The sequence below is a fragment of the Barbus barbus genome (assembly GCF_936440315.1).
Source record: "Barbus barbus genome assembly, chromosome: 9".
In the NCBI taxonomy this organism is placed as follows: Eukaryota; Metazoa; Chordata; class Actinopteri; order Cypriniformes; family Cyprinidae; genus Barbus; species Barbus barbus.
Window position 1 is genome coordinate 986,177 of NC_136737.1, and position 26,026 is coordinate 1,012,202.

At 36.7% G+C, this 26,026-nt stretch overlaps 1 protein-coding gene across 4 annotated transcripts; it reads right to left on the reverse strand.

Annotated features, from left to right (window-relative positions):
- Positions 1-7,668: 7,668 nt before the first annotated feature.
- nbl1 (NBL1, DAN family BMP antagonist) lies at positions 7,669-14,107 on the reverse strand. Of its 4 annotated transcripts, none has more exons than XR_013784621.1 (5): positions 13,785-14,107; positions 12,990-13,170; positions 12,699-12,810; positions 8,483-8,803; positions 7,669-8,300 (listed from the first exon to the last, which is right to left on the reverse strand). XR_013784621.1 is itself a non-coding variant. In XM_079424526.1 (4 exons), exons 2-4 carry the CDS (start codon positions 13,160-13,162, stop codon positions 8,564-8,566), a joined length of 525 nt encoding a protein of 174 aa, XP_079280652.1. In that variant the 5' UTR covers positions 13,163-13,170; positions 13,785-14,102; the 3' UTR covers positions 7,669-8,563. The 4 variants fall into 4 exon arrangements, 2 of the variants coding, with proteins under 2 accessions (XP_079280652.1, XP_079280653.1); XR_013784622.1 differs by having other exon boundaries at positions 13,738-13,982; XM_079424526.1 differs by having other exon boundaries at positions 7,669-8,803; positions 13,785-14,102.
- Between the last annotated feature and the right edge of the window lie 11,919 nt (positions 14,108-26,026).

Consider the following 26,026-nt stretch of genomic DNA (forward strand, 5'->3'; position numbering starts at 1 on the left):
GAGATAGAGAGAGAGAGAGAGAGAGAAGGAGAAAGAGAGAGAGAGAGAGAGAAGGAGAGAGAGAGAGAGAGAGAGAGAGAGAGAGAAGGAGAGAGAGAAGGGCTGAGGTCTATCTGAGGACATCGATCGAACTAAAAAGGTTCACATTTTCTTTTAAAAACTAGTTTAATGCAAAACCCCATATATTGATTATGGATACAAGAGTAAAAATCATAACAAATGAATGTTAATTACTCAAACTCTGTGAGAAGCTGTAAAAAAAATTCTGTCAGTTTGTTGAATTTAAAATGTTTCTAAAAGTGGTGAGAGTTATCAAGTAAATATCAAGTTGTACTGTACTGCAGACTATTAGATGTGCTACTGTCAGGTAAACTGGGGTAAATGTTTGATGATCATGCTGGTTTATATCTGTGTTGGGGAATGTTACTTTTAAAAGTAATGCATTACAATATTTCATTACTCCCTAAAAAAGTAACTAGTTATGTTACTTAGTTACTTTTTATGGAAAGTAATGTGTTACGTTACTTTTAAGTTACTTTGTAAATCTGGGCAGGGCTCGCTTGTTTTTAATATAAAAAGTTGTTCTTGTACAAATGTAAAGCCCTTTCACACCAAAAGTGAAGTGAATCCGGCTCAGACTGAAGGAAATGTAGATTCAGGTCTGTACAGTAGAGGGCGCCGCTCAAACTAATCACATGAAGAATATGACGCAGGAGAAGAAACATCAACACTATTCAGCAATAACTAAAATCAAACACAAATGTGTCATTTCTGATTATTAGTATGATTGAACTGGATCATCGAAGCTCAGCAGCAAAGACATCGGTTAATAAAATGAGATTAAATACATAAATTATATTTGTGTTATTTAACATATTTAATTATTACAGGTTTATATAATATTCTGAGTTTGTATTTGACTGTTTTTATTGATTCTGAGGAACACTGAATGTGTTGATATTTAGTCTAGAACTACAGTAAGATCATGTTGATATTTAGTCTAGAACTACAGTAAGATCATGATGATATTTAGTCTAGAACTACAGTAAGATCATGTTGATATTTAGTCTAGAACTACAGTAAGATCATGTTGATATTTAGTCTAGAACTACAGTAAGATCATGTTGATATTTAGTCTAGAACTACAGTAAGATCATGTTGATATTTAGTCTAGAACTACAGTAAGATCATGTTGATATTTAGTCTAGAACCACAGTAAGATCATGTTGATATTTAGTCTAGAACTACAGTAAGATCATGCTGATATTTAGTCTAGAACTACAGTAAGATCATGCTGATATTTAGTCTAGAACTACAGTAAGCTCATGTTGATATTTAGTCTAGATCTACAGTAAGATCATGTTGATATTTAGTCTAGAACTACAGTAAGATCATGTTGATATTTAGTCTAGAACTACAGTAAGATCATGTTGATATTTAGTCTAGAACTACAGTAAGATCATGTTGATATTTAGTCTAGAACTACAGTAAGTCTAGAACTACAGAAAGATCATGTGTATATTTAGTCTAGAACTACAGTAAGATCATGTTGATATTTAGTCTAGAACTACAGTAAGATCATGTTGATATTTAGTCTAGAACTACAGTAAGATCATGTTGATATTTAGTCTAGAACTACAGTAAGATCATGTAGATATTTAGTCTAGAACTACAGTAAGATCATGTAGATATTTAGTCTAGATCTACAGTAAGATCATGTAGATATTTAGTCTAGAACTACAGTAAGATCATGTGGATATTTAGTCTAGAACTACAGTAAGATCATGATGATATTTAGTCTAGAACTACAGTAAGATCATGATGATATTTAGTCTAGAACTACAGTAAGATCATGATGATATTTAGTCTAGAACTACAGTAAGATCATGTTGATATTTAGTCTAGATCTACAGTAAGATCATGTTGATATTTAGTCTAGATCTACAGTAAGATCATGTAGATATTTAGTCTAGAACTACAGTAAGATCATGTAGATATTTAGTCTAGATCTACAGTAAGATCATGATGATATTTAGTCTAGAACTACAGTAAGATCATGATGATATTTAATCTAGAACTACAGTAAGATCATGTTGATATTTAGTCTAGAACTACAGTAAGATCATGTAGATATTTAGTGTAGAACTACAGTAAGATCATGTTGATATTTAGTCTAGAACTACAGTAAGATCATGTTGATATTTAGTCTGGAACTACAGTAAGATCATGTTGATATTTAGTCTAGATCTACAGTAAGATCATGTTGATATTTAGTCTAGAACTACAGTAAGATCATGTAGATATTTAGTCTAGAACTACAGTAAGATCATGTTGATATTTAGTCTAGAACTACAGTAAGATCATGTTGATATTTAGTCTGGAACTACAGTAAGATCATGTTGATATTTAGTCTAGATCTACAGTAAGATCATGTTGATATTTAGTCTAGATCTACAGTAAGATCATGTAGATATTTAGTCTAGAACTACAGTAAGATCATGTAGATATTTAGTCTAGAACTACAGTAAGATCATGTTGATATTTAGTCTAGAACTACAGTAAGATCATGTAGATATTTAGTCTAGAACTACAGTAAGATCATGTTGATATTTAGTCTGGAACTACAGTAAGATCATGTTGATATTTAGTCTGGAACTACAGTAAGATCATGTTGATATTTAGTCTAGATCTACAGTAAGATCATGTTGATATTTAGTCTAGAACTACAGTAAGATCATGTTGATATTTAGTCTAGATCTACAGTAAGATCATGTTGATATTTAGTCTAGAACTACAGTAAGATCATGTAGATATTTAGTCTAGAACTACAGTAAGATCATGTTGATATTTAGTCTAGAACTACAGTAAGATCATGTTGATATTTAGTCTGGAACTACAGTAAGATCATGTTGATATTTAGTCTGGAACTACAGTAAGATCATGTTGATATTTAGTCTAGAACTACAGTAAGATCATGTAGATATTTAGTCTAGAACTACAGTAAGATCATGTTGATATTTAGTCTAGAACTACAGTAAGATCATGATGATATTTAGTCTGGAACTACAGTAAGATCATGATGATATTTAGTCTAGATCTACAGTAAGATCATGTAGATATTTAGTCTAGAACTACAGTAAGATCATGTAGATATTTAGTCTAGAACTACAGTAAGATCATGTTGATATTTAGTCTGGAACTACAGTAAGATCATGTTGATATTTAGTCTGGAACTACAGTAAGATCATGTTGATATTTAGTCTAGATCTACAGTAAGATCATGTTGATATTTAGTCTAGAACTACAGTAAGATCATGTAGATATTTAGTCTAGAACTACAGTAAGATCATGTTGATATTTAGTCTAGAACTACAGTAAGATCATGTTGATATTTAGTCTGGAACTACAGTAAGATCATGTTGATATTTAGTCTAGATCTACAGTAAGATCATGTTGATATTTAGTCTAGAACTACAGTAAGATCATGTAGATATTTAGTCTAGAACTACAGTAAGATCATGTTGATATTTAGTCTAGAACTACAGTAAGATCATGATGATATTTAGTCTGGAACTACAGTAAGATCATGATGATATTTAGTCTAGATCTACAGTAAGATCATGTAGATATTTAGTCTAGAACTACAGTAAGATCATGTAGATATTTAGTCTAGAACTACAGTAAGATCATGTAGATATTTAGTCTAGAACTACAGTAAGATCATGTAGATATTTAGTCTAGAACTACAGTAAGATCATGTTGATATTTAGTCTAGAACTACAGTAAGTCTAGAACTACAGTAAGATCATGTTGATATTTAGTCTAGATCTACAGTAAGATCATGTTGATATTTAGTCTAGATCTACAGTAAGATCATGTTGATATTTAGTCTAGAACTACAGTAAGATCATGTAGATATTTAGTCTAGATCTACAGTAAGATCATGTAGATATTTAGTCTAGAACTACAGTAAGATCATGTAGATATTTAGTCTAGAACTACAGTAAGATCATGTAGATATTTAGTCTAGAACTACAGTAAGATCATGTAGATATTTAGTCTAGAACTACAGTAAGATCATGTTGATATTTAGTCTAGAACTACAGTAAGTCTAGAACTACAGTAAGATCATGTTGATATTTAGTCTAGATCTACAGTAAGATCATGTTGATATTTAGTCTAGATCTACAGTAAGATCATGTTGATATTTAGTCTAGAACTACAGTAAGATCATGTAGATATTTAGTCTAGAACTACAGTAAGATCATGTTGATATTTAGTCTAGAACTACAGTAAGTCTAGAACTACAGTAAGATCATGTTGATATTTAGTCTAGATCTACAGTAAGATCATGTTGATATTTAGTCTAGATCTACAGTAAGATCATGTTGATATTTAGTCTAGAACTACAGTAAGATCATGTTGATATTTAGTCTAGATCTACAGTAAGATCATGTTGATATTTAGTCTAGATCTACAGTAAGATCATGTTGATATTTAGTCTAGATCTACAGTAAGATCATGTTGATATTTAGTCTAGAACTACAGTAAGATCATGTAGATATTTAGTCTAGAACTACAGTAAGATCATGATGATATTTAGTCTAGAACTACAGTAAGATCATGTTCACACACAACGCTCTGCACTTACTCCTGATTTCTCTCAACACCAGAGCTGTCACTCAATACATCACAAACACAGGAACTGGAGTTATGCATTTGAAAAATAACTCAGATATTTCCTTTTGAATTTACAAGTAATGCGTTACTTTACTAGTTGTTTACTTTTCTTGATTACGTAACTCGCATTAGTTGTAATGCTTTACCCCCTCACTGCGTCTGTTAATCATCATAGTTGTTACATCCATCAGTATTTACTCAGGGCTTCAGTTTATCTCAAAGGAAACAAAACCAAATAAACTCTGGAAGACGAAATGAGACAAAGACTCTCGCCACCTTCACATGAACCTAATTATCAGTGGGGAAACTGACGATTTTCTGAGTCGTGACTTTCCTAAGTTGGCTGTGTGGTGCTAATTGCTAATGGTGGAAGCTAATTAGTGCTGATCACAAAGCGCTAAGTGCAGTTTAGTTTGTAAGCATGTTGTGTGCAACTGTTGAAGAAGCTTGACGGGAAATGCACCTCATTTAGCTGGTTTACCGGCTAGCAAAAAGTGAAAGTTATTTTTTTAAACAGATTTTTATACATCAAGAATTCTAGTCTAACAAAATATATTACAAGATTTTACTGCAAACCGAAAACTGAAGCATAATTTTGTCTTTCGGCAGCATATCTCTCTCACTGAGATGATTAATCAAAGATGAGTTGATAATGAAATTGATGAGTTTTTTCCCTTCCCAGAGTCCTGTTCAGGAGAGATAAGAGACACATCCGCTCGGCTCATCAGGGATGGACAGATAAAGCACTGGAGACAAAGCATGATGGCTAATTAAATCAGTCATTATGGGCCATTTTTGGTTAATCGACAGAGCTGGGTAGATTACTTACAAATTGTAATCCGTGACTGATTCCAGATTACATGACAAAAACTGTAGTCAGTAATGTAATCCGATACATTACACACTTTGGGAATACAATCAGATTACTTTTAGATTACTTTTGACCTGTCTCGTTTATCACATTGATTTAAACAGGATAATCTCATCATGATGTAAAAATGCAAAGAGTAAGAAAATCTATTCCATTTGTTGTTTTCAAACAAAATTAAGTGCATTAAACATTATATTATGTCAAGGTTTCCCAAACTGCAGCACAAAAGCAGTCATGAGTAACACAGGTATATTTGTAGCAATAGACAACAATACATTGTATGGATCAAAATTATACATTTCTCTTTTATGACAAAAATCATTAGGATATTAAGATCATGTTCCATCAAGATATTTAGTAAATCGCCTTCCTCAAATATATCAAAAGTTTTCAAAAACAAATATATCAAAAACATTTTTGATTATTAATATGCATTGCTAAGAACTTAATTTGAAAAACTTTAAATTAATTTGAAGATTTTCTCAATATTTAGATTTTTTTGCACCCTCAGATTCCAGATTTTCAAATAGTTGTATCTCAGACAAATATTGTCCTATCATAACAAACCATACATCAATGGAAAGATTAATTATTCAGCTTCAGATGATGCATAAATCTCAATTTATGGCTGGTTAAGACTGGTTAATTTAAGACTGGTTTTGTGCTCCAGGGACACACACACATTACTTTTTATATATATATATATATATATATATATTTTGTGCGTGTGTAAAAAGACAAAATTAGGTGAAAAGTAATATTCAAAAACATTCAGAAGAAACACACACACGTGCTCACAGCGCCACCTGCTGGTCAACATCAGTCATTACACCATTCAACAGTCTGACTTGGTGTCTTAATATAATATGATATGTAAAAATTCAGAAATGCTTGTGTGAAGACATCAAAATAAACACAACAGAAGTCAAAGGGAAACCGCCACAGCTTCATAAGTACACACACGACCTATAACAGCTGCTGTTTTCCCTGAAGCTTCCTTCTGAATGTGGGTCTGAAAGTGTCCCATTTCTCTTCTGGACACGGTCAGACTGTCACGTGACCTGCCGAACACACACACACACACACACACACACACACACACAGACTGTCTCCCAGGGTTACCATGGCAACACGTTCACGGACCACTTGACGTCCACATGGCCTTTTCATCTGAAGATCCCTGTAGTGATGACAGACAGACAGCGTGATGCTGCTCAGTTATGAAGAAATCTGTTATTACTCACAAAAGCACTTACCTCGAAACATTGCTCAAATAAAATGTGATTTCCTGCAAAGTTGCTGCGAAAAGTGATTATAAATAACACACTGTCTACATAGTAAGCACACTTCTAAGGAAGCATCATAGTTACACTGGAAACTATCAAGCAGTGTTGGGGAAAGTTACTTTTAAAGTAATGCATTATAATATTGCGTAACTCCATAAATAATTGTGTTATTTAGTTACTTTTTATGGAAAGTAATGCACTACGTTACTTTTTGTCACCTGGGCTGGGCTTGCTTATTTATTTTTAATAACAACAACAAAGTTATATTTCTGGCTCCTGTAAAGGCCTTTTACATCAAAAGTGAAATGAATAATGCTCAATCTGAAGGAAGAGTCTGCATTTCTCTCAGCATGGCAACAATGTCAGTCATTGCATGTGAATAAAGTAACTTGCGCTACTTATTTGAAAAAGTAACTCTAAATTTAAAAGTAAAGTGTTACTAGTTACTTGCAAGAGGTAATCTGATTACGTAGCTCACGTTACTTCTAATGCATGACATTGCTCACAAGATTTAGAACACTCTACATGGGGAATAAGTTTGTATCGTGCTAATTAGCATAATAATACACATCAAAATATGAAAAAAACCTGTCACTTTAATTAAAACATGCAACAATTAGCTACCGAATTGCATTGGCATATATTTGCATATACGTTTATAAGCATTCTGGGATTGTCTTGTGAATTCCCTACATAGGCAGCCTACTATGTTTAGGGACAAAAGCCAGCTTTCCATCCAAAATTGCAAATTTAACTTGTGCGCCAAATTAGAATGACGCATAAAACACTAGCAAAAACACTGTATAGATTAAAGAATAAATCCTCAGACATAAAGGTGATTTCATGTTTTATTGTGATTAAACAATATTACATAAGTGACACACAGTCTGATTGTATTGTATTACAGATATATAGATCTGGACGTGTGTGTGAATGCATCAGTAATATATAGTCAAGTGTGTGAGTGCGTGTGCATTTATTCACAGAGCTGACTGTGATAAAGTCTTGATTAGTGTCACGATCTCGAAGAGAAAAAGTGCTTTAGACAGACAGAGACGGCGAGTTCAGTAGGTTTAAAGTGTAAAGTAGGGCTGCACGATTAATCGAAATTAAATCACAATTGCTACGATTGTCATGCACATCTTGTAGTGAAGCACAGTTCTGTGATCAGCAGTAAATCTGCATCCGAAGGCCAGAGAATCTCAGAAGAAACCCAGGAGATCCCTGTAGCGATAGCTGAATAAACAGATTTAACTGCTTTCATTGATTCAATGCACCTAATAAACACACAACTATGACAATATATGGGTTATCTTATTATAATTTGTATGTGTGCCTTACTCCGTGTAAGAAGCCATATCATCACAGAAGGATTTATTTCAAACACTCGACTGACGTTATGAAGTGAGTTTGGAGTAAAAATATGTTATTAAACATGGTATTTTCAGAAGGATCAGCATTTACTACACAGAGCCGTAGTTCAATGAGAAGCTACGCTAACAGCTTTCAGTATCACAGAACAATATCTACGATTTCATAATCGTGCGATTATATCGTAATCGTTTTTTTTTGCGTAGCTTGTCAGTGAACTACAGCTCTGTGTAGTAAATGCTGCTCCATCTGAAAGCACGTGATGGAGATTTACTACTAATCACAGAACCGGCTTTACTGACGAGATGCGATTCGATTGATCGCGCAGCTCTAGTGTAAAGTGTGTGCGCGCACATCATCCAGCCTCAGGTGCATGTACGTCTAAATGCGCATCGGCGTGCATGTGAGCGTGCTGCGTGTGTGTGGCGTCTGACAGCGCCGGCGTCTCCAGCGCTCCCTCTGACGGATACAGCTGCAGCAGCGCCCCCTCCTGGCTGCTCTCTTTACTGCACGACTGGCAGCTGCAGTGAAGGATGCGCTCCACTAACTTATCCACACGCGGGGCTTCATCGCTGCCGGCGCAGTCCAGAGTCACCTGTCACAACACATGCACTTTGTACTTAAATACGATCAATATTCGAATTATATTCAAATTTAAAATGCATAATTTCAGTTAGGGGTAAAAAAAAGCTTTTGGCTTCTGTCCTGAGGCCACAAGAGGGTGCATCGAGCAAAATATTACTAATGCATGTTTATTAAAGGTAGTGCTGTCAAACAATTAATCGTGATTAATCGCATCCAAAGTAAAAGTTTTTGTTTACTGTGTATATTCATTATGCATATATATATAAATACACACACATGCATGTATATATTTAAGAAAAATGTTACGTTTATATATTAAATATATGTATATATGATATAAATTATATTAACATGAATATATGCATGTAATACATGTAAATATTTTTTAAATATATGCTGTATGAGTGTGTATTTATATATACATAAATATACAAAATACACATATGTAAACAAAAACTTATTTTGGATGCGATTAATCGCAATTAATCATTTGACAGCACTAATTCAAAGCAATAAAATAACACGACTGTCTGTGAAAAAGTGCATAATGTTTAAAACAATGTTTATAAACCAATTATAAATAATTAAGTTGCTTAAACAACAATAAACAAAACAGCATCATGTGTGAATGCATAGTTTAATACAAAGGATCGAAAGCCAATCACACAGAGTACTTTTTCATTTAAAAACATGAGATGCAGTGGGATGGGGGGGGAAATGCCATAAAGTCTCAAGATATGTTTTTTCAAAACTGAACTTGCATTAATTTTACATGCATTCTAAATATACGGCTCTCTTGTGCGAGACGTGAGTGCAACAGTGATAGATGTCCCTCTAGAAAATGCGCAAAATATTTAGTTTTGACGTAAACTCGATCTTCTCTGCATTGATGTTGTCTTTTTGCACAATATTTTTTATTGAACAACGTTCTGTGCCGCATGCAGTGGGTTCAGCTGGATAGGCTAACAAAAGCATTATAATGCAACGACACTAATGACGTCATCACATCTTATGCGCCACTGATAAGACTGCCTTCTTAACGCACAGCTAAAATTCAAATGTAACGTTTTTGCATTCAAATGAGGATTTTTTTTATTTTTTTGACGAATATTCGAAATTCTGTTTTTTTGTCAGCCCTACACGTTAGTTTGCAAGACTGTTCACTAACATGCTGTGACGCAGTAATGCAACAAGGGAAAAATAAACTTTTTAATGTTAAAGACAGTGATATGCATCAACAAATCAATCAGAGCACATTCATTAAGTAGTAGATCTGAGATTTGTGATATGAGCTTCACACCAAAGAGGTCATACCTAGGTCATAAAATGCTTCTTAAAAATCTTAAGTACTGCAAATACTGTGATAAAATGCTTGTGATTGCAACACTGTTCACTGACATGCTGCAACGCAGTAATGCGATAAGCAACAAACTGTCTTTTCCATATTAAAATTGTTGGCAAGAAATCAACCATTCATGTTGGTGAAAGTTGGAGATTTGAAGCAACACAAGTTTCAGCAAGTGTTGCTAAAGCAGCGACGCATTACGCAAATGCACAGCAGTGCAAGGCAACCAAAGAGATCACACCTGAGCCACGATGCCTCTTGAAGCCTTACATACAGCAAACACTGTGGCAAAATGCTGTGATGTTCCTCATTTGTAAGTCACTTTGGATAAAAGCGCCTGCTAAATGAATATATGTAAATGAAATGCAAACGAGGAGAAAAACATGTCTATTTCGCAAAGTTCACAGTCCTTTTATGTTAATGCATCACTGGCAAAAAGTTGTCCGAATGCACTTTTAAGTGGCCATCAATGGAGATGCATGCTTTTTGCCTGAATAATGATGTCGTTAACTGGACTATGCTAATTGGCCAAACACTGACTGCTGGTAAAACTCACTATAAACCAACAACACACATGGAAAAAATGACACTCGGTTGCTTTGTTGCTGTGGAAGTCCCCTCTCGACTGTTTTCAGGGGGAAATCTCGTGAAAGCCAAACATGCTCTGATTGGCTGTGATTTTGTTTTTCTTGAAATTACCCTGGAAAGCCGCAGGACGCTGTGTAACGTTAGTCTAAGGCTAAGTGAGTGTCGGTACTGCGGGTCAGATCAGGTTGCTGTCGCATTACTGCAGGTCTTCGTCAACACAAGCCCGAGTCTGTTATATTTACCAAATGTGAACTGCTTTCGATTAAAGCCAGATTGTATGAAAGAACATAATAAGTAGCAGAGAGCGGCCTCTTTGAGGTCTCGCAAACAGAACATGATGTTTGTGTGTGTAAATATAGTCCAACTGAACCTCCACATTCTTTGTGCGTCACAACGGTGTTGGGTTAACGTTCCCAGATCTCAACGGGTGAGAAAGAGGGCAAAACAAAGTGATTATTTTCATATGCTGATATCTCGCGCTGTTCTGCGTTAAATCAGCGGTCTTCTGCCAGGCAAAGCTAAATAAACTCCAACACTAGAGGACGCTGACCCCACCGCGAAACACTGTAAATACACAAAATCAACACACACTCGCGCGTGACAGTGAAAACACGACGGGTTCCCTGCGCAAGACAGATGAGTGTGTTTGTTTTCTTTCAACATGCCTCATAAAGAGTCACTCAAGCTCCGCTGCGAGTCCATCAATCACTGCGCTGGATGTTAAATAGGTATTGTGGTTTAGCACACGATGAGACACGCGGCATGCTGCAGGACGCATTCATCATCTCAAACACACACCGACGTGTTTTGATCTTGAGAACTCATCGGCACGCCACAAAACAGCCCACAAATCACTTCAATCGCAGCATTACTGCAGTGCATAGCTCAATTTACGTGCAATATTTCTGCTGTTTTCACTGCGGACAACTTGGGCACAGTACTTCATTAATGTAGCACAAATATGATTGCAGTATTTATGAAGTCTGTCATTTTCAAGTTGCAGTTTTACGACAACAAAAGTGACCATATAGATGCAGCACGAATATGGGGATTTAGCTGCGATATTTATGAAATTTACCATTTCACTATTGCAGCAAAAGTGACGATTTAGACGCAGTGTTTCTGCGGTTTTCACTATTGCAGAACAAATGTGTCAATTTGGACGCAATATATCTGCAGTTTTTCTGCATTTTCACAATTGCATCAAAAATGTCCATTTTCACGCAGTACTTCTGCAGTTTTCACTACTGCAGCAGAAATATTGTCATTTACTCGCAACTGCAGCACAAATATAATTTAGACGCAATGTTTATAAAATTGGCCATTTTCACTATTGCTACAAAAGTGACAATTTGGATGCGACCATTTTTGTTGTTTTTATTACTGAAGCACAAATAATGACAATTTAGATGCAGTTTTTCTGCATTTTCACAATTGCATCAAAAATGTCCATTTTCACGCAGTACTTCTGCGGTTTTCACTACTGCAGAACAAATGTGTCAATTTGGACGCAGTATATCTGCAATTTTTCTGCATTTTCACAATTGCATAAATTTTTTTAATTTTCACGCAGCATTTCTGCAGTTTTCACTGCTGCAGCAGAAATATTATCATTTACTCGCAATTTTTCTGCATTTTCACAATTGCATGAAAGGTGTCAATTTAGATGCAGTATTTATGCGGTTTACCATTTTCAATAATTTTTTACACTGTGTTTCTGCAGTTTTCACTAATGCAGCTCAAAAGTTATCATTTGCTTGCAATATATTCTGCAGTCTGCAGTTTTCACTTCTGCAATGCAAATATTATAATTTATTTGCAATATTTCTACAGTTTTCACTACTGCAGCCCAAGCGTTGGAAATTTGGACCCTATATACTGTATCTGCTGCTTTCACTATTGCACTGTACTGTACGCAGTCGCTTTGGCATAACTCATAAACGTGTTTGTAGTTTAATGGTGACACACTCACCACCTCCCATTGCGTCTGCGCCGGCATGCATGAGTCGCAATGGACCAGAGACTCGGTGGATTGTGGGAAGGTGTTGGGCACACTGTAGCTGAAACACTGACCCAGACAAGCCCTGAAAAACACAACGCCACACTGTTAGAACCATCGACAAATCCCACAACACGCATGATAATTCTTGCGCAACTCAAGTATCACAATATTTAATAGCTGAATGTTTATTTTGGTCAAACAAACACAGAGAAACGTTCAAGAATTCCCTAAACTGGACAACAGTGTGTGTGTGTGTGTGACCTGTTTTGGATGGATCGTGGCGTGCAGCCCGTGTGTCCGACGATCTGCGTGATGTTTTTGGCTTCACACCAGGCGCTTTTGTCGGGGAAGAGTGCGAGGCGGTTGATGTGAGCGTGTGGAGCCGTGCCACAGAACTCAAGCAGCAAACACACCAGCAGAACACGCAGCCACATCGCCAAACCTGAAAACACATCCATAACAGCGAGAATGATCCACATCAGAGCTCAGAAGAGTGCGCCTGCTGCTCTTATAAACCACAAAACCAGTCATGAGGGGCCATTTCTCAAAATTGAGATTTATGCATCATCTGAAGCTGAATAAATAAGGTTTCCATTGATGTATGGTTTGTTATGATCGGACAATATTTGTCTGAGATACAACTATTAGAAAATCTGGAATCTGAGGGAGCAAAAAAATCTAAATATTGAGAAAATCTCCTTTAAAGTTGTTCAAATGAAGTTCTTAGCAATGCATATTACTAATCAAAAATGAAGTTTTGAGAGAGAGAGAGAGAGAGAGAGAGAGAGACTCTGATACCACCTGACTCTAATAAACCATGCGTCTTAAAAGCCTCCTCTGTTTTATGCCAAAGCGAACAGACGCAGTTAAAACAGCACGAGAACCCAAGAGCCCTGCTTTCATGAATAAAAACACTCCCAACGGATCCAATGTTACATCTCAAAGAGAAACAGAAAGAGAGAGAGACAGACACATGCAGTCTCACTTAGTTAAGTGACTTTAAAACAACCTCTCAGCTGAAACTTCAGTGTTGAGTGAGATCCGAGTCAGACTCACGGTTTCTCGAGCGTCTCTGTGTCTGATGTCCCTCTGACGGATCTCATATGGTGATTAAAGGACGACTCGCCTGGTATGACCTGCTGGAGTTAAACAATCACATCAGAGTCAGAAGAAACACGATTAGTCGTCTGCGTCTCTCAAACACACAGCAGCGGAGCCGTTTGCTGCAATCGCTGCCCAGCACTGAGTGTGTGAGAGTGTGTGTGTGTGTGTATCGGGGGTGGGTCAGACGCGAGGTGTGTGTGTGTGTGTGTGTGTGTAGGCGGGCAGATGATGATGCTGGTGGATTTGGCAGGTCAGAATCTCCTGCAATCTGATCTGAATCTTCACCAGCATCCAGAACAAACTCAGACTCTCAGTATGTGATCCATGTCTCCTGCTCTTAAAGCGATCTGAGCAAACACCACCATCTTTTTACTGTTTGATACAATCACTTTACAAAGGAGGCCATCATTGAGTTTCAGATGGAATTGTGACTAAAAACATGTCGATTCACACTTTCTCTCTTCAGTGGAACACAAAAGAAGACGCTCAAGCTGCACTTTTCACTCAAAGTTGTTGAAATGCAAAAACTTTAAAACAATGTGGTGTTTTTAATAGTGCTGTCAAACGATTAATCGCGATTAATCGCATCCAAAATAAAAGTTTTTATTTACATAACATATGTTTGTGTTCTGTGTATATTTATTATGTGTGTGTATATATATATATATATATATATATAAATACACACACATGCATGTATACATTTCAGAAAAATGATTTGTTTATAAAATATATTTAATTATAATATAAATTATATGAATATAAATATACATGTAAATATTTTCTAAATATATTCTGTATGTGTGTGTATTTATCTATACATAATAAATATACACAGCACACACAAATATATTATGCCAACAAAAACTTTTATTTTGGATGCGATTAATCACGATTAATCGTTTGACAGCGCTACTTTTTAAGTTAAATTACTCTGTGACTTCATTTGATAGATTCAAGTTTAGCAAAATTGATCCATTTTACTGAATATTAACTGTTTTTGAAGCATCTTAAAGCTCATCAGATCATAGCGGTTGTCTGAAGAATTTTTCTCTAGATTCTAAAAAGAAAAATGCGAGAGGCAAGCCAGTGTAATAAAAAAACACAAGGTGTAAAGTCCTTGCACACAAAATGTTCGTATGCGTTTTTTCGTATTCATCATCCTTTCCTATCAAAATGCTTGCTACGGATGCAAAAACACAGAAAATCGAACCCGATACAATTTTTTTTATGACAGACAAACGTTTCAGAGGCAGTGTGGAAATGTGTGTAAAGTTCGTGTTTTTTTTACGTGTAAAAATGTCAGACTTAAGGTCATTGCACCTGCCTCCGAAACTTTCCGTCAAAAAAAATTCAAATCAGATTCGATTTTCTGCATTTTCGCATCCGTAGCACGCATTTTGATCGGAAAGGATGGGGAATACGAAAAAACAGAAAAACGCATGCGAAATTTCGGACTCAGTGTGCAATGACCGAATTTTAAAAATGAGATGCGTTTTTAAACAGTTCTTTTCATTTGAGCGCTGCATTTTTAGTACTCCATGTCATGCGCTAGAAAGGAAAGATGCAACGATCAAATGCATTTATTTAGCGCATGGAAAACAATGAAAAGGCAGCACCATGGATTGAAAAGAAACCAAACATAAATTCTAGAGATTAAGTTCCAGAGCATTTTTTAATAAATTAACTTCTTCTAACTTAAGTGCTGCAGACTCCAAATGCAAGCACAATGGTTAAAAAGCACACTGTGCATGGAAAACAATGGAAAAGCAATGCATCTGCATGAAGCACAGCTCACACAGAAGTCACTTTCAAACCAGTTCTCTGTCAGTGAACGTGATAAATTCGCGTGACCAATTTGTGACGAAAAATCTGCAAACGTGTGGATTCCAATGGAAATGACTGGATTTCGCTAACAAAATTTTGCTGAGTAATAATAAAAGTGAGAATGTGATTATTTTGTGTGTGGAATTGAATGAGAATCTTTCACCAAAGTTCTCACATCACATGACTTCAGAACAACTGAAATATAACACACGAGTGGTTAACCTTTTTGGAGTTCGAGAGCCTCTGCTCACTGTTCACTTTCACTGTATGTACAAGAGCAGCATGAACATATGGCTAAATAGCTTCCGCAGAAGAGAGAAAGTCCAAATGTGTTTGAAACGACAGGACGAGTAAATGATGACAGAGCAAACGTGTTTTATCTGAGCTGTCTCTTTAAAATTCAAATCTACAAGTCGATGTGTGTGGAGCAGCTTCTTGTCTCCTGTGATGCGTGAACGATTTGAATTCCTGCGCTGCCGTGACGAGTGTGTGTGTGTGTGTGTGTGTGTGTGTGTGAGGGATTAACGCACTCCAGCAGAATCTGTCAGACAAGCAGCAACACGTTCACCTGTCTCTCTCTCTCTGCAGGTGAGGCTCTGGCATCAGCACACACTCATGTTCTCTCACCTGTTAGTAATAAGTTCTGAATAAGTTCTCCGGCTGCAACTGGCATTCTATAACATTCCTGACATTCTGCTGCCCCGGGGGGCTGTGAGAACACATACACTCAGACACACACACACACACACACAATATATGAACACATTCACACACACACACACACACACAATAAAGTCATGTTCACACTTTAGGAGAAGTCGTGGCCTATTGGTTAGAGAGTCGGACTCGTAATCGAAAGGTTGTGGGTTCGAGTCCCCGGCCGGCAGGGATTGTAGGTGGGGGGAGTGAATGTCCAGCGCTCTCTCCACCCTCAATACCACGACTGAGGTGTCCTTGAGCAAGGCACCGAACCCCCAACTGCTCCCCGGGCGCCGCAGCATAAATGCTGCCCACTGCTCACGGTGTGTGTGTGTGTGTGTGTGTGTGTGTTCACGGTGTGTGTGTGTGTGTGTGTGTGTGTGTGAGAGTGATGGGTTAAATGCAGAGCACGAATTCCGAGTATGGGTCACCATACTTGGTAGTATGTCACTTCACAATATATAAACACATTCACACACACTCACAGTATATATAAACTTACATACACACTCATAATTTATAAGCACACACACAATAAATAAGCACATTCACACACTCATACACAAACACACACATACTCCTAATTTATAAACACATATACACACAATATATAATCACACACACAATATAAAACACATTCACACACTGTATATAAACATTGTGTGCTTATCAGAGCCTGCAGCGGTGTGTATGGCGTGTGTTTGCGGTTGTGTTGGAGTGTTAATATGGCAGACTAGCATTTGATTTCTGTAATCTCTTCATCAGGAGGGTTTCAGCCGTCTCTCTCTCTCCTGCAGGTGCTGAATCTGGCTCTGATTCCAGAGCAGCGGGAGTCCGGCTCACACACTCATTAGCACATACGCACTCACACACACACACACACACACACTGTAAGCACTTCATCATGCGCTCAAACACGATGCCTGTCAGACTCACAGCGTTCATTCAGCAGATGGAAGTGATGAAAACCAGCAGTCATGATGATGATGATGATGAAGATACTCTTCTGCTGGTCCTGTGAGAGAGAGACAGACAGATAAATATAATATAAACACACAACTGCTCATGCTGAAACTCTGAAATCACACACATGTAAGTCCGGGAATGATGTAAAACATGAAAACAAGGTGAAAACAGGAGACACGGATGAAAACTCTCTCAAATCTGTGCCTCATGGGATGATTTTACGACATAACAAAATTACTAAAACTTTTAAAAACAAAACTAAAACTGAAAATGTAGAAATAAAGGCTCAAAATTTATGAAATACTGTATAAATTGGACTAAAATAAATGTTATTATATGTGTGACCTTGGACCACAAAACCAGTCATAAGGGTTGATTTTGTGAAATTGACATTTCTACATCATCTGAAAGCTGAATAAATAATCTTTCCATTGATGTATGGTTTGTTATGATCGGACAATATTTGTCTGAGATACAACTATTTGAAAATCTGGAATCTGAGGGAGCAAAAACATCTAAATATTGAGAAAATCTCCTTTAAAGTTGTTCAAATGAAGTTCTTAGCAATGCATATTACTAATCAAAAATGAAGTTTTGATATATTTACGGTAGGAAATGTACTAAATATCTTCATGGAACATGATCTTAATATCCTAATGATTTTTGTCATAAAAGAGAAATGTATAATTGTGATCCATACAATGTATTGTTGTCTATTGCTACAGATATACCTGTGTTACTCATGACTGCTTTTGTGCTGCAGGGACACATATTAAATTGATTATTATTATTATGTTTCATGCTTCCCTTCACTACCCAGGGTTGCCAGGTCTATGAAACAAAACCAGCTCAACCGCAGACTTGGGACCTCTGACCTCTAAACCTGTAAACAGCACATGTCAGCCATACGCCGCTCATGAACGAGAGAGAAGGTAAATAAGTCCGTCAGCAGCAGTGACCTCACAACGGTATTTACTACATAACAAATGCATGAATTTCAGTCCAAATAGTATCAAATGAATTTTACAGCGTTGCACAAAAGAGAAGTCAGTTTGGGGAAGGTAATACCATGCTCTGTTGGTGACCGTACCATGGTATTACCATGCATTTGTTTAGCACATCCATGTTAATCAATCAGTACTGAGAGTACTGTGATGAAGAGCTCAGTCCGAACATGAAGCCTGTCAGAAGAGCCGCACCCAGAAACTCTCTCCGCACTCCTCTAATTGGATTCAGAGTCGCCGATTACACAACTTACAAATGTCAAACAAAACCACAAAACACCAAACAACATCCCCTCGACTTCATTAGTGAGGGAAATACCACCAAACTCCTCCCTCAGACCGCGGCCGCATCTCAAATCAACAACTGCACACATGCTTTAAACACAATAAACCCACAGCAGACCTCGTTATCCACCTTATTTTTAACGTAATAACAGGCACTGGTGTTTGTAACTTGAACACGCCAGGCTTCTGGTGTTATTTTTTTCTGGTTATTTTTAGCGGTATAAAACGGCTCGATACTGGAAACTGTTATATCTAATTATGTAATGTACTGTTATTGTAATGTTTTTTCTCGCAATTCCAAGTTTACATCTCGCAATTACGACTTTTTTCTCACAATTCTAAGTTTACATCTCACAATTCCGACTTTTTTCTCACAATTCCAAGTTTACATCTCGCAATTACGACTTTTTTCTCACAATTCCAAGTTTACATCTCGCAATTACGACTTTTTTCTCACAATTCTAAGTTTACATCTCACAATTCCAACTTTTTTCTCACAATTCCAAGTTTACATCTCGCAATTACGACTTTTTTCTCACAATTCCAAGTGTACATCTCACAATTACGACTTTTTTCTCACAAAAGTCTGACTTTTTTCACGCAATTCCAAGTTTACATCTCACAATTCTGACGTTTTTCTCGCAATTCCAACTTTTTTCTCGCAATTCCAAGTTTACATCTCGCAGAAGTCTGACTTTTTTCTCGCAATTCCAAGTTTACATCTTCGGACTTTTTTCTCGCAATTCCAAGTTTACATCTCGCAATTCTGACTTTTTTTTTCGCAATTCCAAGTATACATCTCGCAATTCCCTATTTTTTCTTGCAAAAGTCTGACTTTTTTCTCGCAATTCCAAATTTACATCTCGCAGAAGTCTGACTTTTTTCTCCCAATTCTGACTTTTTCCTTGCAATTCCAAGTTTACATCTCGCAGAAGTCTGACTTTTTTCTCGCAATTCCGACTTTTTTCTCGCAATTCCAAGTTTACATCTCGCAGAAGTCTGACTTTTTTCTCGCAATTCCAAGTTTACATCTTCGGACTTTTTTCTCGCAATTCCAAGTTTACATCTTCAGACTTTTTTCTCACAATTCCAAGTTTACATCTTCGGACAACATTAAGTTTACATCTCACAATTCCGACTTTTTTCTCACAATTCCAAGTTTACATCTCGCAATTCTGACTTTTTTCTCACAATTCTAAGTTTACATCTCGCAATTCCGACTTTTTTCTTGCAAAAGTCTGACTTTTTTTACGCAATTCCAAGTTTACATCTCACAATTCTGACTTTTTTCTCGCAATTCCAACTTTTTTCTCGCAATTCCAAGTTTACATCTCGCAGAAGTCTGACGTTTTGTCTCGCAATTCCAAGTTTACATCTCGCAATTACGTCTTTTTTCTCGCAAAAGTCTGACATTTTTCACGCAATTCCAAGTATACATCTCGCAAGTACGACTTTTTTCTCACAATTCCAAGTTTACATCTTCAGACTTTTTTCTTGCAGTTCCAAGTTTACATCTCGCAAGTACGACTTTTTTCTCACAATTCCAAGTTTACATCTTCAGACTTTTTTCTTGCAATTCCAAGTTTACATCTTCGGACTTTTTTCTCGCAATTCCAAGTTTACATCTTCGGACTTTTTTCTTGCAATTCCAAGTTTACATCTCGCAAGTACGACTTTTTTCTCGCAATTCCAAGTTTAGATCTTCGGACTTTTTTCTCGCAATTCCAAGTTTACATCTCACAATTACGTCTTTTTTCTCACAAAAGTCTGACATTTTTCACGTAATTCCAAGTATACATCTCGCAATTCCGTATTTTTTCTCGCAAAAGTCTGACTTTTTTCTCGCAATTCCAAGTTTACATCTTCTGACTTTTTTCTCGCAATTCCAAGTTTACATCTCGCAATTCCGACTTTTTTTCGCAATTCCAAGTTTACATCTCGCAATTCCGTTTTTTTTCTCGCAAAAGTCTGACATTTTTCATGCAATTCCAAGTTTACATCTAGCAATTCTGACTTTTTTCTCGCAATTCCAAGTTTACATCTCGCAATTCTGACTTTTTTCTCGCAATTCCAAGTTTACATCGCACAAGTCTGACTTCTTTCTCGCAATTATAAGTTTACATCTCGCAATTATGACTTTTTTCTCGCAATTCCAAGTTTACATCGCACAAGTCTGACTTCTTTCTCGCAATTCCAAGTTTACATCTCGCAATTCCGACTTTTTTCTCGCAATTCCAAGTTTGCATCTCACAATTCCGTCTTTTTTCTCGCAAAAGTCTGACTTCTTTCTCGCAATTCCAAATTTACATCTCGCAATTCTGACTTTTTCCTTGCAATTCCAAGTTTACATCTAGCAATTCTGACTTCTTTCTCGCAATTCCAAATTTACATCTCGCAATTCTGACTTTTTCCTTGCAATTCCAAGTTTACATCTCACAATTCTGACTTTTTCCTTACAATTCCAAGTTTACATCTCACAATTCTGACTTTTTCCTTGCAATTCCAAGTTTACATCTCACAATTCTGACTTTTTCCTTGCAATTCCAAATTTACATCTCACAATTCCGTCTTTTTTCTTGCAAAAGTCTGACTTCTTTCTCGCAATTCCAAATTTACATCTTCTGACTTTTTTCTCGCAATTCCAAGTTTACATCTCGCAATTCCGACTTTTTTTCGCAATTCCAAGTTTACATCTCGCAATTCCGTTTTTTTTCTCGCAAAAGTCTGACATTTTTCATGCAATTCCAAGTTTACATCTAGCAATTCTGACTTTTTTCTCGCAATTCCAAGTTTACATCTCGCAATTCTGACTTTTTTCTCGCAATTCCAAGTTTACATCGCACAAGTCTGACTTCTTTCTCGCAATTATAAGTTTACATCTCGCAATTATGACTTTTTTCTCGCAATTCCAAGTTTACATCGCACAAGTCTGACTTCTTTCTCGCAATTCCAAGTTTACATCTCGCAATTCCGACTTTTTTCTCGCAATTCCAAGTTTGCATCTCACAATTCCGTCTTTTTTCTCGCAAAAGTCTGACTTCTTTCTCGCAATTCCAAATTTACATCTCGCAATTCTGACTTTTTCCTTGCAATTCCAAGTTTACATCTAGCAATTCTGACTTCTTTCTCGCAATTCCAAATTTACATCTCGCAATTCTGACTTTTTCCTTGCAATTCCAAGTTTACATCTCACAATTCTGACTTTTTCCTTACAATTCCAAGTTTACATCTCACAATTCTGACTTTTTCCTTGCAATTCCAAGTTTACATCTCACAATTCTGACTTTTTCCTTGCAATTCCAAATTTACATCTCACAATTCCGTCTTTTTTCTTGCAAAAGTCTGACTTCTTTCTCGCAATTCCAAATTTACATCTTCTGACTTTTTTCTCGCAATTCCAAGTTTACATCTCGCAATTCCGACTTTTTTTCGCAATTCCAAGTTTACATCTCGCAATTCCGTTTTTTTTCTCGCAAAAGTCTGACATTTTTCATGCAATTCCAAGTTTACATCTAGCAATTCTGACTTTTTTCTCGCAATTCCAAGTTTACATCTCGCAATTCTGACTTTTTTCTCGCAATTCCAAGTTTACATCGCACAAGTCTGACTTCTTTCTCGCAATTATAAGTTTACATCTCGCAATTATGACTTTTTTCTCGCAATTCCAAGTTTACATCGCACAAGTCTGACTTCTTTCTCGCAATTCCAAGTTTACATCTCGCAATTCCGACTTTTTTCTCGCAATTCCAAGTTTGCATCTCACAATTCCGTCTTTTTTCTCGCAAAAGTCTGACTTCTTTCTCGCAATTCCAAATTTACATCTCGCAATTCTGACTTTTTCCTTGCAATTCCAAGTTTACATCTAGCAATTCTGACTTCTTTCTCGCAATTCCAAATTTACATCTCGCAATTCTGACTTTTTCCTTGCAATTCCAAGTTTACATCTCACAATTCTGACTTTTTCCTTACAATTCCAAGTTTACATCTCACAATTCTGACTTTTTCCTTGCAATTCCAAGTTTACATCTCACAATTCTGACTTTTTCCTTGCAATTCCAAATTTACATCTCACAATTCCGTCTTTTTTCTTGCAAAAGTCTGACTTCTTTCTCGCAATTCCAAATTTACATCTCGCAATTCCGTCTTTTTTCTCGCAAAAGTCTGACTTCTTTCTCGCAATTCCAAATTTACATCTAGCAATTCTGACTTTTTCCTTGCAATTCCAAGTTTACATCTCGCAATTCTGACTTTTTTCTCGCAATTCCAAGTTTACATCTCACAATTCCGACTTTTTTCTCACAGTTCTGACATCACATCTCGCAATTCTCGCACAGTATGCATACTGCAGAAATAGTAGAACAGACAGCGCATACACTGCAAGTGAGCGAGGCAATAAAACAAAACTCTCCGCTAAGATGATTTTAACAGGAATGCTGCAGTTTTGCTGAATAATTTGCTCAGTTTCAGTGTCTCTCTGAACCCAGAACTCAGAGTGTAAGAGCTTGAAGATTGCAGTTTGGCAGAACGCGAGTCTAAACACACACACACACACACACACATATGCGAGCAGCAGCCCTGAGGGTAAAACCGCTCTCTAATCCTTCATTTCTCCATCCGTCCAGCTCATGTTATCAGTCTGCCATCTTTTTTCACTTCTCATCGCTTTAGCTCAAGAAGTTTTACGATTCAATCTCGTCCAGGACAGAGAAGTTAAATCAAACACATTAAAAACACGTGTGGATCTGACCCCGACGTGCCAGCACACAGCGAGGCCCGAAACAAACCGCGTGAACTTGCTACACAAAAAACGTGACCACAATTCATAACGCGGAGCATTCTTAGCATTGTCGCATTGTTCGGCACAACTGGAGGGAACTCTGTCGCCCCCTTGAGGACTGCGGTTCACTGCAAAGGCCTGAAGGTGAAGCTGCTGTGTTTGTTTGATTGACACACGCATTCATAACACGCTGCACATAACAAACCCGTGTCACGAGACATCATCTTTAGAGAGTTACTGAGGAAAGGAGAGGAATGAAGCAGCTCAGGGGTTTAATTACAGCAGGCGTGCCCCGACGGATCCAAACGGCCCTGGATTAATCACTCCATTACATTTTACTGGGAAATATTCACGTTAATAACCGGCTGACATGGCCAGGGAACATTTCTGGATCTGTGTTCAGGACTTTACATGACTTCCTAGTAAAATATGAAAACAAATACAAACAGCTGTCACATTAGTACTGATGGGCAAATATGTTTTTTTAGTTACATTAGTTAAAAAATATTATTAGAATTTACTTAGTAATTTATAGTTCATTAGGGGGTTCTCATCATGAATAAAATATTATCTATGAATATTAGTAAATTAATTAATATATGTCCCTGCAGCACAAAAGCAGTCATGAGTAGCACAGGTATATCTGTAGCAATAGCCAACAATACATTGTATGGATCAAAATTATACATTTCTCTTTTATGACAAAAATCATTAGGATATTAAGATCATGTTCCATCAAGATATTTAGTAAATTTCCTACTGTAAATATATCAAAACGTAATTTATGATAAACGGCCTATACCCACTTCTTTATCAGTCAGCCTTCCGTATACTCACTTCTAAATCCTCTTTTGTGGCCCTAACTTAACTTCCGGTAGACATCCAAATACAATCAATAACAACAGCTAAGTCCCTCTAGAGTAGATTATTTTTTGATAACAAGCAAAATATGTTTGCTGCGTAAATCAGACGGATTTATTAAAAATGCAAATTCGTTCTCTGCCAGCAGGAGGCGTTTTGAAGCAGAAGAACTGGAGGTTTCTATGGTAACGGCTGCACACCAAGCAGCGCTGAGCTCACAAACGCTGCTTTATCAGGCATATAACATGCAAGATGAATGAAAATGACATCGAACATTTTCTAAACACAGTGTTCCTTCAGAAATACAGTGATATAAAAACACCCGCGCCTCGTTTTGATTTATATACATGCATTACGTGCTCATGCTTATTCAACGAAGCCTTTTGGAAAAATCGGTCAGTTTTGATATCGTAAATAAATGTATGTGAAATACATCCCACTGAGCCCAACTTCATTACTCATCACTTTAACTGCGTTTGTAGCCGGCGCCACTAACCAGACCGATAAACAAACACAGACCGGAAGTTAACTACGGGCCAGGCGCGTGCGTACTCGAAGCTGGACGGCTCTCGCGCAGAAAGCCCGAAACGGCCTCATAGAAGTACTAACCTACGAGTCACGGCGTGCAAGAATCCAGCTATCACTGTAGCCAAAGCTATCTCTACTGTAGCTACGCTGAATAAAAACAATCCTAAAGAGTATATGGTTTATGTGTGTTTTTCAAGTCATCTGCAGGCAAAAGCATCTGATTCTGAATAATGTAGTGCTAACTGACATAGCATTTATTACACTGCCAATAGATACTAGGCTATAAAATATATCTTCTGCTTTATTCTGTGATAAAAATGGGGGGAAAATGTAGAATATAAACAAATCATAAAATTGTCATTAGGAAAAAATATTAGAAATTAGTCTATTGGTTATTGTCCAGCAGTGTTTTTGATTTCTTAGCCAATTAAAAGCAAGCAATAATGAATAAATAATAATAATAGTCACAAAACCTGTCAATTAGGCAAAAAAGTAATTTTATTTGTCCCCCTCACTTCTGAAATGATTGAGAATGAAGATTTGTGTTTGCTTCCAGCAGAGATCACAGTTCTGAACAGAAGAGCATAGAGCTTCTAACAAAATATCAGTTGCTGCAGTCTGCTTAGATATTTATAGTTATTTATCTTCTGTGTATAATATTATTTTTATAATGATCCTTACTCAAGCAGCAGAAGTTAAGTGACAGTGTGCAAAGCTTATTTTGGAGTGAACTCCATAGTCACTGTTTATAAAGGTGATTTTCTCAATATTTAGATTTTTTTGCACCCTCAGATTCCAGATTTTCTAAATACTATCCTATCCTAACAAACCATACATCAATGGAAATATGATTTATTCAGCTTTCAGATGCATCATAAATCTCAATTTCAAAAACTGACCCTTCTGACTGGTTTTGTGCTTCTGGTCACATATAGGTGGATATATGAATAAATATCCACATGCATATTTATTTGACACTGATTTGCAGCTCCAAAAGTGTTTATAGTTCAACAGACACGTCTCGGTCCAGTCAGTGAACTTTCCTGCTCTTATTTATGTAGTTTATGAATAAACGATGCAGTTTGTGACGTGTTTCTTGTACTGCTACCCGTTTTGACCGCGCCGCTCTGCAGATCTCGCGAGAGTTTGAGTCCTAGTTCGTGTGTAGCTGGAGTTCTGCAGATCTCGCGAGACCGTGCTCAGATCTTCTTTTGCTCCTGACTATTTTTATACAGTATGAAGCATTG